Source organism: Salmo trutta, chromosome 2, assembly GCF_901001165.1.
Source record: "Salmo trutta chromosome 2, fSalTru1.1, whole genome shotgun sequence".
Taxonomy (NCBI): Eukaryota; Metazoa; Chordata; class Actinopteri; order Salmoniformes; family Salmonidae; genus Salmo; species Salmo trutta.
In genome coordinates, this window is record NC_042958.1 from 4,915,723 (window position 1) to 4,928,191 (window position 12,469).

The following is a 12,469-nucleotide window of genomic DNA, read 5'->3' on the forward strand; positions in this document are numbered from 1 at the left end:
AAAACTCCCAACCCCACTTTTACATCAGCACAATAATAGGTTTTTCCTCCATAAGCCAATATGTATTTCATATACAGTGATTTGCATTGTGGCTAACGCAGCGGGTGGATTAAAAGGCCAGCATTTAATGCCCCATGAAATGATACCATATACAGATTCTACAGACCATACTGATTACTCACAATCCCACTTCTACATCTGCACAAATCATCTATTTTTGTCTTTAAGCCAATATGTACCGCATACTGTATTGCTTGAGGTTAATGGAGTGGGTGGAGTAAGGACTCACCAGCACTCTATCTTAAACCCGCTGCCCAGCACAAGAGACCCATTTAAGTTTTGTAGACTCTATTAAGTAATTACAATGACATATATTTGATATAGCCTACACAATAGCTTTCAACATACCAGTATTGGTTTAAACTTTCTACAGAAATTTAATGAATAAAACAATATGAAAAATTAAACTTTTTTTATTGATATTCCCAAAGTGTTTTTGTAGGGGGACTCTTATTTTGAGAAGAAAATAAATCCTCGATCGTCCTGCCAGGATGCACATCCTGCTGCTAGTAGAACGGTAATGAGATGCGTAGTGTGGCGCGTCTGGTGAGATTCCTCCGTTTGCGCTTCTCATAAAGGTGTGTGCGTGCGCAGTCTGTTTGTGAGGCAGTTGCGTGCGAAGAGCTCCACATGTCGTTCAGAGGAATCCGCCACCTGAAACACGAGGAAGTGAAAGCGACTCAATTGGGTATAAAGCATCAACAACCACATCTGCCTCGAGCATTGCAAACTGATGAAAACATCAGTGCAGACGTCTGGTAGACGTTTGCTGTATTTTCCCGAGGAATTATTACCATTGTCTACTTAGGAATTACCTTAACATCTATAATATACCCATTCAATTTGAATGACCCATCTAACATTATACTGGAATTCAGTAATATTGACAGACCTTCTTGGTAAGTCTTTTAATTTTATGTTGTTCCCCATTTCTTCTAAATAGTCTATTTGAGAATGACTTTCAAAGTTGTTTTTATTTGACGTGAATAATCTTAGTGAGAGTTGGCAACTTGTGTTGTTATGGATTTTGCAGCATCATTATATTCAGGTTTCACTAATGTAAAGAAAAAACTATTGACAAGATATTGACAAACAACTGTTTAGGCCTAGTTATACCTGTATCCTCTTTATTCCTGTTCACTTTCTTATGGATTATTTCAATGGCAAGAGTCTTCTCAAATTACGTTGACAAATGACTCGATCTTGATAGCATCACTAAACTTATATGAACAACTTTTCCATCAGTTACTGTACGTAGTATAGTATTTTTTTTCTATCGGTTCATGGAACTTTTCTATGTCATATGTTTGGGGGACACTGAAAAGTTTTCTCCATCTTCTCTGCAGCGCACCTGTTACCTTTACGGAGCGCAGGACGATGATACCCCCAGGAGACTGCATGTATGCAGGCAGGAAAAGAAGGAAACCCGTTCAAAAGCAGTTAAGAATCGCTTATTTTCCTCGTAGCATTAATATATGACCATGTTGAAAACTGTTTTATGGATTTTATGTGTACTTTTACTTCTACTTCTGAAGTTTGGATACACTTTTTTTGGGTTGCTCAAATACACTTTCACCATGATTCACTATGTTGTAATAGCCTGCCTACATGGTAGCCCAATAGTACATTTAGTTTATTATTTGTGCGAGATTTTCATATTTCAGTAGCATGTATTAGATACATTACTAACAAGCAAACACTGGGAAATGTTTACAAAATTATTCAAGATATGCATAAGTTTGGACAAATGTAAAATGTAATAGATTGTTCATGTGATAAGTAGGCTATTTATATGCTATGGCTTTGGGTTGAATTTGGAGCAATTGATAAGTTTGGGATTCATTCAGTTCATGTGAGTGTAACCGATGTGAAATTAGTTAGTTGGCGGTGGTGCGCGCTAATAGCGTTTCAATTGGGTGACGTCACTCGCTCTGAGACCTTGAAGTAGTTGTTCCCCTTGTTCTGCAGGGGCCGCGGTTTTTGTGGAGCGATGGGTAACGATGCTTCGTGGTTGTCAGTTGTTGATGTGCGCAGAGGGTCCCTGGTTCTAAGCCCAGGTTGGGGCGAAGAGAGGGACGGAAGCTAAACTGTTACATGAAGGTTACTAATAGATGAATAACACTAGTAGTAGTGTAATTTGTAGGGTTTTAGTGACAGGAGACAGAAGTAGTTAGCAGATTCTTGTGGATGCTTGTTGTTCCAAATGTGATAAAAAAAAAAGGTAATTCCTGGTTTAAAATGACTTGTAGGAAACGTGATTGTTTCAGATGCTGTATCGGCTAAGCAAGCTAGCCGTCTGATACTGTAGCGCTAACCGTTTAAATGTTGAATCCAATAACAGGTTTCAACTAGCTACAATTTGTCAAATTTGAGAAGAATGTGCAAATGTGTATATTTAGAAAATACATCTCAATCAATAACCTATAGATTGCAATAAAGCTATGACAGTCGACACAAATGTTAAATAACAGAACGTTTCACTTGAACATCCTGTTCGGACTAGTAAACAACGTAGAAACGCTGGGGTGGCAAGAGAGTAAGGGGATAAATCTAGCTGACAGAAATCAGACTCCTAAGGATGCAGGTCTCTTTTGAACCAAGATGGAGTTCAGCAAGACACGATCTCTCCCTTCCCATGTCCCACTGACCAGGACAGATAGAGGTTTCAGCAAGGGGACAGGGGTAGTAGTAAAGGGGAAACATGTAGTGGGGCTGTACGACAGGCACCACCGAGATGGTTAGGCGGTGGTGATTTGAGTCACTGAACAGGCACAGTGGTGTTAGAGGCTGTCAACCTGTCTGTGTCTGTAAAGGGTCTCTTAATGGTATTATTGATTGATGGCTGTTTGTTCAGAATTTTCAATGCTGTAACCCTGTGTGTGTGTGTGTGTGTGTGTGTGTGTGTGTGTGCGCGAGCGTGTTCAGGGGCGCAATTGCTGAATAAAGAATTGATGTAAATTGACTTCACAGATTGTATGTTTCACTATGTCACTACTGTTGATCGGGTCGTGAACAAAAACTCTACTAAAACATTAAAAGACTATGAATATAGTGTATTGATTTACATAATGATTCCATATTCATATTCTGTTGCTATGTGGCTCTCGGCCCTCCTGCACCCAAAAGCACAGTACATCTCTCTGTTAACAGTTGAGCCTTTAACAACAACAAAAAACAAACAGCTACAAACTGTCACAATAACAGACCCTAACATATGTCCACTGTGTTTTCACCAGGAAACCAGCGACGGTGAGTGAGAAGTCCAACCCGTCCAAGAGGCACCGGGACCGCCTGAACGTGGAGCTGGACCGGCTGGCCAGCATGCTACCTTTTCCCCCAGACATCATCTCCAAGCTGGATAAACTGTCCGTGCTGCGTCTCAGTGTCAGCTACCTCCGGGTCAAGAGCTTCTTCACAGGTAAGAAGACGCTTCTTCCTTCCCCCCAATGGGAGTAGGAACTCTCAATACAGAAACTACAGTATCACTGCATGACAAAACACAGAATTACATGACACTTCACAGCCCAACTATGTTAGGGCCCTCTGTGGAGTGTGCCTGTGAGCTGGGAGAGACTGATTAGACTATAGCTGTTTAATCAGTCTCCTCCAGTTCAGTCTAATCAGTCTCCTCCAGTTCAGTCTAATCAGTCTCCTCCAGTTCACTGTCTAATCAGTCTCCTCCAGTTCAGTCTAATCAGTCTCCTCCAGTTCACTGTCTAATCAGTCTCCTCCAGTTCACTGTCTAATCAGTCTCCTCCAGTTCAGTCTAATCAGTCTCCTCCAGTTCAGTCTAATCAGTCTCCTCCAGTTCAGTCTAATCAGTCTCCTCCAGTTCAGTCTAATCAGTCTCCCCAGTTCAGTCTAATCAGTCTCCTCCAGTTCACTGTCTAATCAGTCTCCTCCAGTTCAGTCTAATCAGTCTCCCCCAGTTCAGTCTAATCAGTCTCCCCAGTTCAGTCTAATCAGTCTCCTCCAGTTCACTGTCTAATCAGTCTCCTCCAGTTCAGTCTAATCAGTCTCCTCCAGTTCAGTCTAATCAGTCTCCTCCAGTTCACTGTCTAATCAGTCTCCTCCAGTTCTGTCTAATCAGTCTCCTCCAGTTCACTGTCTAATCAGTCTCCTCCAGTTCAGTCTAATCAGTCTCCCCCAGTTCAGTCTAATCAGTCTCCTCCAGTTCAGTCTAATCAGTCTCCTCCAGTTCAGTCTAATCAGTCTCCTCCAGTTCAGTCTAATCAGTCTCCCCAGTTCAGTCTAATCAGTCTCCTCCAGTTCAGTCTAATCAGTCTCCCCAGTTCAGTCTAATCAGTCTCCTCCAGTTCACTGTCTAATCAGTCTCGTTCAGTCTAATCAGTCTCCTCCAGTTCAGTCTAATCAGTCTCCTCCAGTTCAGTCTAATCAGTCTCCTCCAGTTCACTGTCTAATCAGTCTCCTCCAGTTCAGTCTAATCAGTCTCCTCCAGTTCAGTCTAATCAGTCTCCTCCAGTTCAGTCTAATCAGTCTCCTCCAGTTCTGTCTAATCAGTCTCCCCCAGTTCAGTCTAATCAGTCTCCTCCAGTTCAGTCTAATCAGTCTCCCCCAGTTCAGTCTAATCAGTCTCCTCCAGTTCAGTCTAATCAGTCTCCTCCAGTTCAGTCTAATCAGCCTCCTCCAGTTCACTGTCTAATCAGTCTCCTCCAGTTCACTGTCTAATCAGCCTCCTCCAGTTCACTGTCTAATCAGTCTCCTCCAGTTCAGTCTAATCAGTCTCCTCCAGTTCAGTCTAATCAGTCTCCTCCAGTTCAGTCTAATCAGTCTCCTCCAGTTCACTGTCTAATCAGTCTCCTCCAGTTCACTGTCTAATCAGTCTCCTCCAGTTCAGTCTAATCAGTCTCCTCCAGTTCACTGTCTAATCAGTCTCCTCCAGTTCAGTCTAATCAGCCTCCTCCAGTTCACTGTCTAATCAGTCTCCTCCAGTTCACTGTCTAATCAGTCTCCTCCAGTTCACTGTCTAATCAGTCTCCTCCAGTTCACTGTCTAATCAGTCTCCTCCAGTTCACTGTCTAATCAGTCTCCTCCAGTTCAGTCTAATCAGCCTCCTCCAGTTCACTGTCTAATCAGTCTCCCCAGTTCAGTCTAATCAGTCTCCTCCAGTTCAGTCTAATCAGTCTCCTCCAGTTCAGTCTAATCAGCCTCCTCCAGTTCACTGTCTAATCAGTCTCCTCCAGTTCACTGTCTAATCAGTCTCCTCCAGTTCACTGTCTAATCAGTCTCCTCCAGTTCACTGTCTAATCAGTCTCCTCCAGTTCAGTCTAATCAGTCTCCTCCAGTTCACTGTCTAATCAGTCTCCTCCAGTTCAGTCTAATCAGTCTCCTCCAGTTCAGTCTAGTCAGTCTCCCCAGTTCAGTCTAATCAGTCTCCTCCAGTTCAGTCTAATCAGGCTCCCCAGTTCAGTCTAATCAGTCTCCTCCAGTTCACTGTCTAATCAGTCTCGTTCAGTCTAATCAGTCTCCTCCAGTTCAGTCTAATCAGTCTCTTCCAGTTCAGTCTAATCAGTCTCCTCCAGTTCACTGTCTAATCAGTCTCCTCCAGTTCAGTCTAATCAGTCTCCTCCAGTTCAGTCTAATCAGTCTCCTCCAGTTCAGTCTAATCAGTCTCCTCCAGTTCAGTCTAATCAGTCTCCTCCAGATCAGTCTAATCAGTCTCCTCCAGTTCAGTCTAATCAGTCTCCCCCAGTTCAGTCTAATCAGTCTCCTCCAGTTCAGTCTAATCAGTCTCCTCCAGTTCAGTCTAATCAGCCTCCTCCAGTTCACTGTCTAATCAGTCTCCTCCAGTTCACTGTCTAATCAGTCTCCTCCAGTTCACTGTCTAATCAGTTTCCTCCAGTTCAGTCTAATCAGTCTCCTCCAGTTCAGTCTAATCAGTCTCCTCCAGTTCAGTCTAATCAGTCTCCTCCAGTTCACTGTCTAATCAGTCTCCTCCAGTTCACTGTCTAATCAGTCTCCTCCAGTTCACTGTCTAATCAGTCTCCTCCAGTTCAGTCTAATCAGTCTCCTCCAGTTCAGTCTAATCAGCCTCCTCCAGTTCACTGTCTAATCAGCCTCCTCCAGTTCACTGTCTAATCAGTCTCCTCCAGTTCACTGTCTAATCAGTCTCCTCCAGTTCAGTCTAATCAGTCTCCTCCAGTTCACTGTCTAATCAGTCTCCTCCAGTTCAGTCTAATCAGTCTCCTCCAGTTCACTGTCTAATCAGCCTCCTCCAGTTCACTGTCTAATTAGTCTCCTCCAGTTCACTGTCTAATCAGTCTCCTCCAGTTCACTGTCTAATCAGTCTCCTCCAGTTCACTGTCTAATCAGTCTCCTCCAGTTCACTGTCTAATCAGTCTCCTCCAGTTCACTGTCTAATCAGTCTCCTCCAGTTCAGTCTAATCAGTCTCCTCCAGTTCAGTCTAATCAGCCTCCTCCAGTTCACTGTCTAATCAGTCTCCTCCAGTTCACTGTCTAATCAGTCTCCTCCAGTTCACTGTCTAATCAGTCTCCTCCAGTTCAGTCTAATTAGTCTCCTCCAGTTCACTGTCTAATCATTCTCCTCCAGTTCAGTCTAATCAGCCTCCTCCAGTTCAGTCTAATCAGTCTCCTCCAGTTCAGTCTAATCAGTCTCCTCCAGTTCAGTCTAATCAGTGTCCTCCAGTTCAGTCTAATCAGTCTCCTCCAGTTCACTGTCTAATCAGTCTCTTCCAGTTCAGTCTAATCAGTCTCCTCCAGTTCAGTCTAATCAGTCTCCTCCAGTTCAGTCTAATCAGTCTCCTCCAGTTCAGTCTAATCAGTCTCCTCCAGTTCAGTCTAATCAGTCTCCTCCAGTTCACTGTCTAATCAGTCTCCTCCAGTTCACTGTCTAATCAGTCTCCTCCAGTTCACTGTCTAATCAGGCTCCTCCAGTTCACTGTCTAATCAGTCTCCTCCAGTTCAGTCTAATCAGCCTCCTCCAGTTCACTGTCTAATCAGTCTCCCCCAGTTCAGTCTAATCAGTCTCCCCAGTTCAGTCTAATCAGTCTCCTCCAGTTCAGTCTAATCAGTCTCCTCCAGTTCAGTCTAATCAGTCTCCTCCAGTTCAGTCTAATCAGTCTCCCCAGTTCAGTCTAATCAGTCTCCCCAGTTCAGTCTAATCAGTCTCCTCCAGTTCAGTCTAATCAGTCTCCTCCAGTTCAGTCTAATCAGTCTCCTCCAGTTCAGTCTAATCAGTCTCCCCCAGTTCAGTCTAATCAGTCTCCCCCAGTTCAGTCTAATCAGTCTCCCCCAGTTCAGTCTAATCAGTCTCCTCCAGTTCAGTCTAATCAGTCTCCTCCAGTTCACTGTCTAATCAGTCTCCTCCAGTTCAGTCTAATCAGTCTCCTCCAGTTCAGTCTAATCAGTCTCCTTCAGTTCAGTCTAATCAGTCTCCTTCAGTTCAGTCTAATCAGTCTCCCCAGTTCAGTCTAATCAGTCTCCTTCAGTTCAGTCTAATCAGTCTCCTTCAGTTCACAGACGAATGATTAGACGGTTACTGTCCCTAGATACTGTATGGTCAGTGGTCGACAGATGCAAAGTCATTGATTTCAGCTGTTGGGCACAGTGTGACAAACTGAGAGCAGTAAGTTCATGATGAAGTTGTTATTCAACTCTGTCAACATTTTGTTCAACACTTTTATAAGCCATAAAATCTGTTCTCCCTACTTTCACTCATGCCACAACCAGCACTGCAGCTGCAATGAATGACTACAGCAAAGTGTTCCAATAAGCTTGCGTTGGTATTATTAGCAGCTTGTTTCTATTGAGGAATATTTCACTTTCTCTGGTCATAGCAGTAACAACATGAATTGGTGCATGAGGCAGAAATAATGCAGTGCAACTTGAGTTTTGCCATCAGCTGGAAGACTGTGTTCCCTTTTCTCAGGAGAACGGAGGGATGGTGAGTCGGTGATAGGCAGCCTCACCGCTGCTCCCTCCCTCCCCTCAGACTGACCATCAGATGCAGGCCATCAGACCAGTAAAAAAAGCTAATTATTATGCTAAATCAGCTGTGCCTCACAAGTAATCCACCAAACGATCTATTACCAGTATGATCATTTACCAAAATGTTGAATTATCATTTTAAAAAAATGGTCTGAGAAGAACAACATTGGCAGAGCAATTCAAGCATAGCCAATATTCAGTGGTAATTCATTGGGCCTATAGTCTAATTCCCAAACCTCATTGTTACAGAACTGTTTTTAATTGGTTTATGTTGCATAGGCTTACGTTTTGCACGTTTTATATTGAATTTTATCGGAGCGGTAGATCTCGGCTTGCATCATGACTCAGCTGGTGACTACTGCTGTAGACCTATAGTAAATAACATGTTCAGGGTCTCACCCTGCTGCTGGTGACTACTGCTGTAGACCTATAGTAAATAACATGTTCAGGGTCTCCACCCTGCTGCTGGTGACTACTGCTGTAGACCTATAGTAAATAACATGTTCAGGGTCTCACCCTGCTGCTGGTGACTACTGCTGTAGACCTATAGTAAATAACATGTTCAGGGTCTCCACCCTGCTGCTGGTGACTACTGCTGTAGACCTATAGTAAATAACATGTTCAGGGTCTCACCCTGCTGCTGGTGACTACTGCTGTAGACCTATAGTAAATAACATGTTCAGGGTCTCACCCTGCTGCTGGTGACTACTGCTGTAGACCTATAGTAAATAACATGTTCAGGGTCTCACCCTGCTGCTGGTGACTACTGCTGTAGACCTATAGTAAATAACATGTTCAGGGTCTCCACCCTGCTGCTGGTGACTACTGCTGTAGACCTATAGTAAATAACATGTTCAGGGTCTCCACCCTGCTGCTGGTGACTACTGCTGTAGACCTATAGTAAATAACATGTTCAGGGTCTCACCCTGCTGCTGGTGACTACTGCTGTAGACCTATAGTAAATAACATGTTCAGGGTCTCCACCCTGCTGCTGGTGACTACTGCTGTAGACCTATAGTAAATAACATGTTCAGGGTCTCCACCCTGCTGCTGGTGACTACTGCTGTAGACCTATAGTAAATAACATGTTCAGGGTCTCCACCCTGCTGCTGGTGACTACTGCTGTAGACCTATAGTAAATAACATGTTCAGGGTCTCCACCCTGCTGCTGGTGACTACTGCTGTAGACCTATAGTAAATAACATGTTCAGGGTCTCACCCTGCTGCTGGTGACTACTGCTGTAGACCTATAGTAAATAACATGTTCAGGGTCTCACCCTGCTGCTGGTGACTACTGCTGTAGACCTATAGTAAATAACATGTTCAGGGTCTCCACCCTGCTGCTGGTGACTACTGCTGTAGACCTATAGTAAATAACATGTTCAGGGTCTCCACCCTGCTGCTGGTGACTACTGCTGTAGACCTATAGTAAATAACATGTTCAGGGTCTCCACCCTGCTGCTGGTGACTACTGCTGTAGACCTATAGTAAATAACATGTTCAGGGTCTCCACCCTGCTGCTGGTGACTACTGCTGTAGACCTATAGTAAATAACATGTTCAGGGTCTCCACCCTGCTGCTGGTGACTACTGCTTTAGACCTATAGTAAATAACATGTTCAGGGTCTCACCCTGCTGCTGGTGACTACTGCTGTAGACCTATAGTAAATAACATGTTCAGGGTCTCCACCCTGCTGCTGGTGACTACTGCTGTAGACCTATAGTAAATAACATGTTCAGGGTCTCCACCCTGCTGCTGGTGACTACTGCTGTAGACCTATAGTAAATAACATGTTCAGGGTCTCCACCCTGCTGCTGGTGACTACTGCTGTAGACCTATAGTAAATAACATGTTCAGGGTCTCCACCCTGCTGCTGGTGACTACTGCTGTAGACCTATAGTAAATAACATGTTCAGGGTCTCACCCTGCTGCTGGTGACTACTGCTGTAGACCTATAGTAAATAACATGTTCAGGGTCTCCACCCTGCTGCTGGTGACTACTGCTGTAGACCTATAGTAAATAACATGTTCAGGGTCTCACCCTGCTGCTGGTGACTACTGCTGTAGACCTATAGTAAATAACATGTTCAGGGTCTCCACCCTGCTGCTGGTGACTACTGCTGTAGACCTATAGTAAATAACATGTTCAGGGTCTCACCCTGCTGCTGGTGACTACTGCTGTAGACCTATAGTAAATAACATGTTCAGGGTCTCACCCTGCTGCTGGTGACTACTGCTGTAGACCTATAGTAAATAACATGTTCAGGGTCTCCACCCTGCTGCTGGTGACTACTGCTGTAGACCTATAGTAAATAACATGTTCAGGGTCTCACCCTGCTGCTGGTGACTACTGCTGTAGACCTATAGTAAATAACATGTTCAGGGTCTCAACCCTGCTGCTGGTGACTACTGCTGTAGACCTATAGTAAATAACATGTTCAGGGTCTCCACCCTGCTGCTGGTGACTACTGCTGTAGACCTATAGTAAATAACATGTTCAGGGTCTCCACCCTGCTGCTGGTGACTACTGCTGTAGACCTATAGTAAATAACATGTTCAGGGTCTCCACCCTGCTGCTGGTGACTACTGCTGTAGACCTATAGTAAATAACATGTTCAGGGTCTCCACCCTGCTGCTGGTGACTACTGCTGTAGACCTATAGTAAATAACATGTTCAGGGTCTCACCCTGCTGCTGGTGACTACTGCTGTAGACCTATAGTAAATAACATGTTCAGGGTCTCCACCCTGCTGCTGGTGACTACTGCTGTAGACCTATAGTAAATAACATGTTCAGGGTCTCACCCTGCTGCTGGTGACTACTGCTGTAGACCTATAGTAAATAACATGTTCAGGGTCTCCACCCTGCTGCTGGTGACTACTGCTGTAGACCTATAGTAAATAACATGTTCAGGGTCTCCACCCTGCTGCTGGTGACTACTGCTGTAGACCTATAGTAAATAACATGTTCAGGGTCTCACCCTGCTGCTGGTGACTACTGCTGTAGACCTATAGTAAATAACATGTTCAGGGTCTCCACCCTGCTTAGTCAGCGTATACTCAGGCGGAGGACAATACTCTGGTTGTATGTACATTCTAAGTAAATTGTCATCTAGCAGGCAAGTGCATTTGAACAGGTTATTTTATGGTCATTTGCAATATTTACAAATGTTTGTTTTTATTGACAAGGGGCAGTCAATTACATTTATATACTGTAAGTATGAATTATTCTAGCTTCTCTCCTCCGCTCTTCACTGTTTCATACTGTACCTTTGTACAAACATTCTTCGGTCTTATCATAACTTTTCTAACTTGTTCTTGTTTTGTCTCCTCCGTTTCTGTGCCTCTCACTCTCTCTCTCTCTCTCTTTCTCTCTCTCTCTCTCTCTCTCTCTCTCTCTCTCTCTCTCGCTCTCTCTCTCATAACGGAGCTTTGTTCCATCCAATGTATTTTTTATTTTCTGGATTTGGAACAAGTTCCAGAGAGTTCCAGTGAGTTACACCAGAAGAGTATCAACCAACAATCTGGAATACTTTAAAGCGGGAAATATGTTTTTCCTCTCTGCCAGATGACCAGATAATGTTCTCATTCTCTTTTAAGTCGTTGCTTTCCCCTCAAGTCTCTGGTGCATTCAAACAATAGCAGAAACAGACGAGTGCATTCCAGCAGCATCTATCACCAGAGTTTTTTGAGTGTCTGGTTCTCTTTTCTCTCTCTGATCCCTCGTTACTCCCCATCCATTTCGTAGCTCTCACGACTAATTCAGAGGCTTTCTTCAATTGGCCTAGTCCCCAGGTTATGTGTAACTGGTATAAAAAACACTTGACAGATAGAACTCAGTGTGTGTCTAATGAGGGTGTTTCGTTTTCTGGATATAACGAAAGGTGTCCCTCAGTGATCAGTTCTGGGTCAGTTCTCAGTGGTCAGTTCTGGGTCAGTTCTCAGTGGTCAGTTCTGGGTCTAGTAGTTTTGCCTGTATACGTTTACAATATTGGTGTGTGGATTTCTGAGAAAAGAGATCAATTTGGTTCGTTTTGAGTTCTGGCTGTAACACAGTAGGGTGTGGAATGGGTCAAGGGGTTGGAATGGTTTCTGAAGGCGCTGTAACATTCATATAAGTCTTTCCATGCCCATATTCAACAAGACACAGTCCTGTTTGGCTCACTTGCAACGTCAGGGTTGTGGGTTCGATTCTCATTGGGGACCAGTAAGAAGAAAAGCACTCACTACTGTAAGTCGTTCTTGATAAGAGTGTCTGCTAAATGACCACATAATAAATAACTAAAGGGAGATATCATCCATCTTTAAAAAATAGAAGGAAAAAAATGTTGTTTGTCTGTAGAGAACCTGCACCCGAACGATACTGTTGTGTATTACATTACCTCACTACTGTTGTGTATTATATTACCTCACTACTGTTGTGTATTACATTACCTCACTACT

At 43.8% G+C, this 12,469-nt stretch overlaps 1 protein-coding gene across 2 annotated transcripts in view; it reads left to right on the forward strand.

Moving 5' to 3' along the window:
- The first annotated feature begins 636 nt into the window (after positions 1–636).
- Positions 637–12,469, forward strand: part of LOC115149350 (uncharacterized) — a 133,398-nt gene continuing 121,565 nt past the window's right edge. The window contains exons 1-3 of one of the 2 annotated variants that reach the window (XM_029692152.1): positions 637–959; positions 1,407–1,499; positions 3,297–3,478. In XM_029692152.1, the coding sequence (XP_029548012.1) occupies positions 1,438–1,499; positions 3,297–3,478 (244 nt within the window). In that variant the 5' untranslated portion in view covers positions 637–959; positions 1,407–1,437. Of the gene's footprint in view, positions 960–1,406; positions 1,500–2,077; positions 2,282–3,296; positions 3,479–12,469 lie in introns of those variants that run through there. The other variant, XM_029692160.1, reaches the window with a different exon arrangement.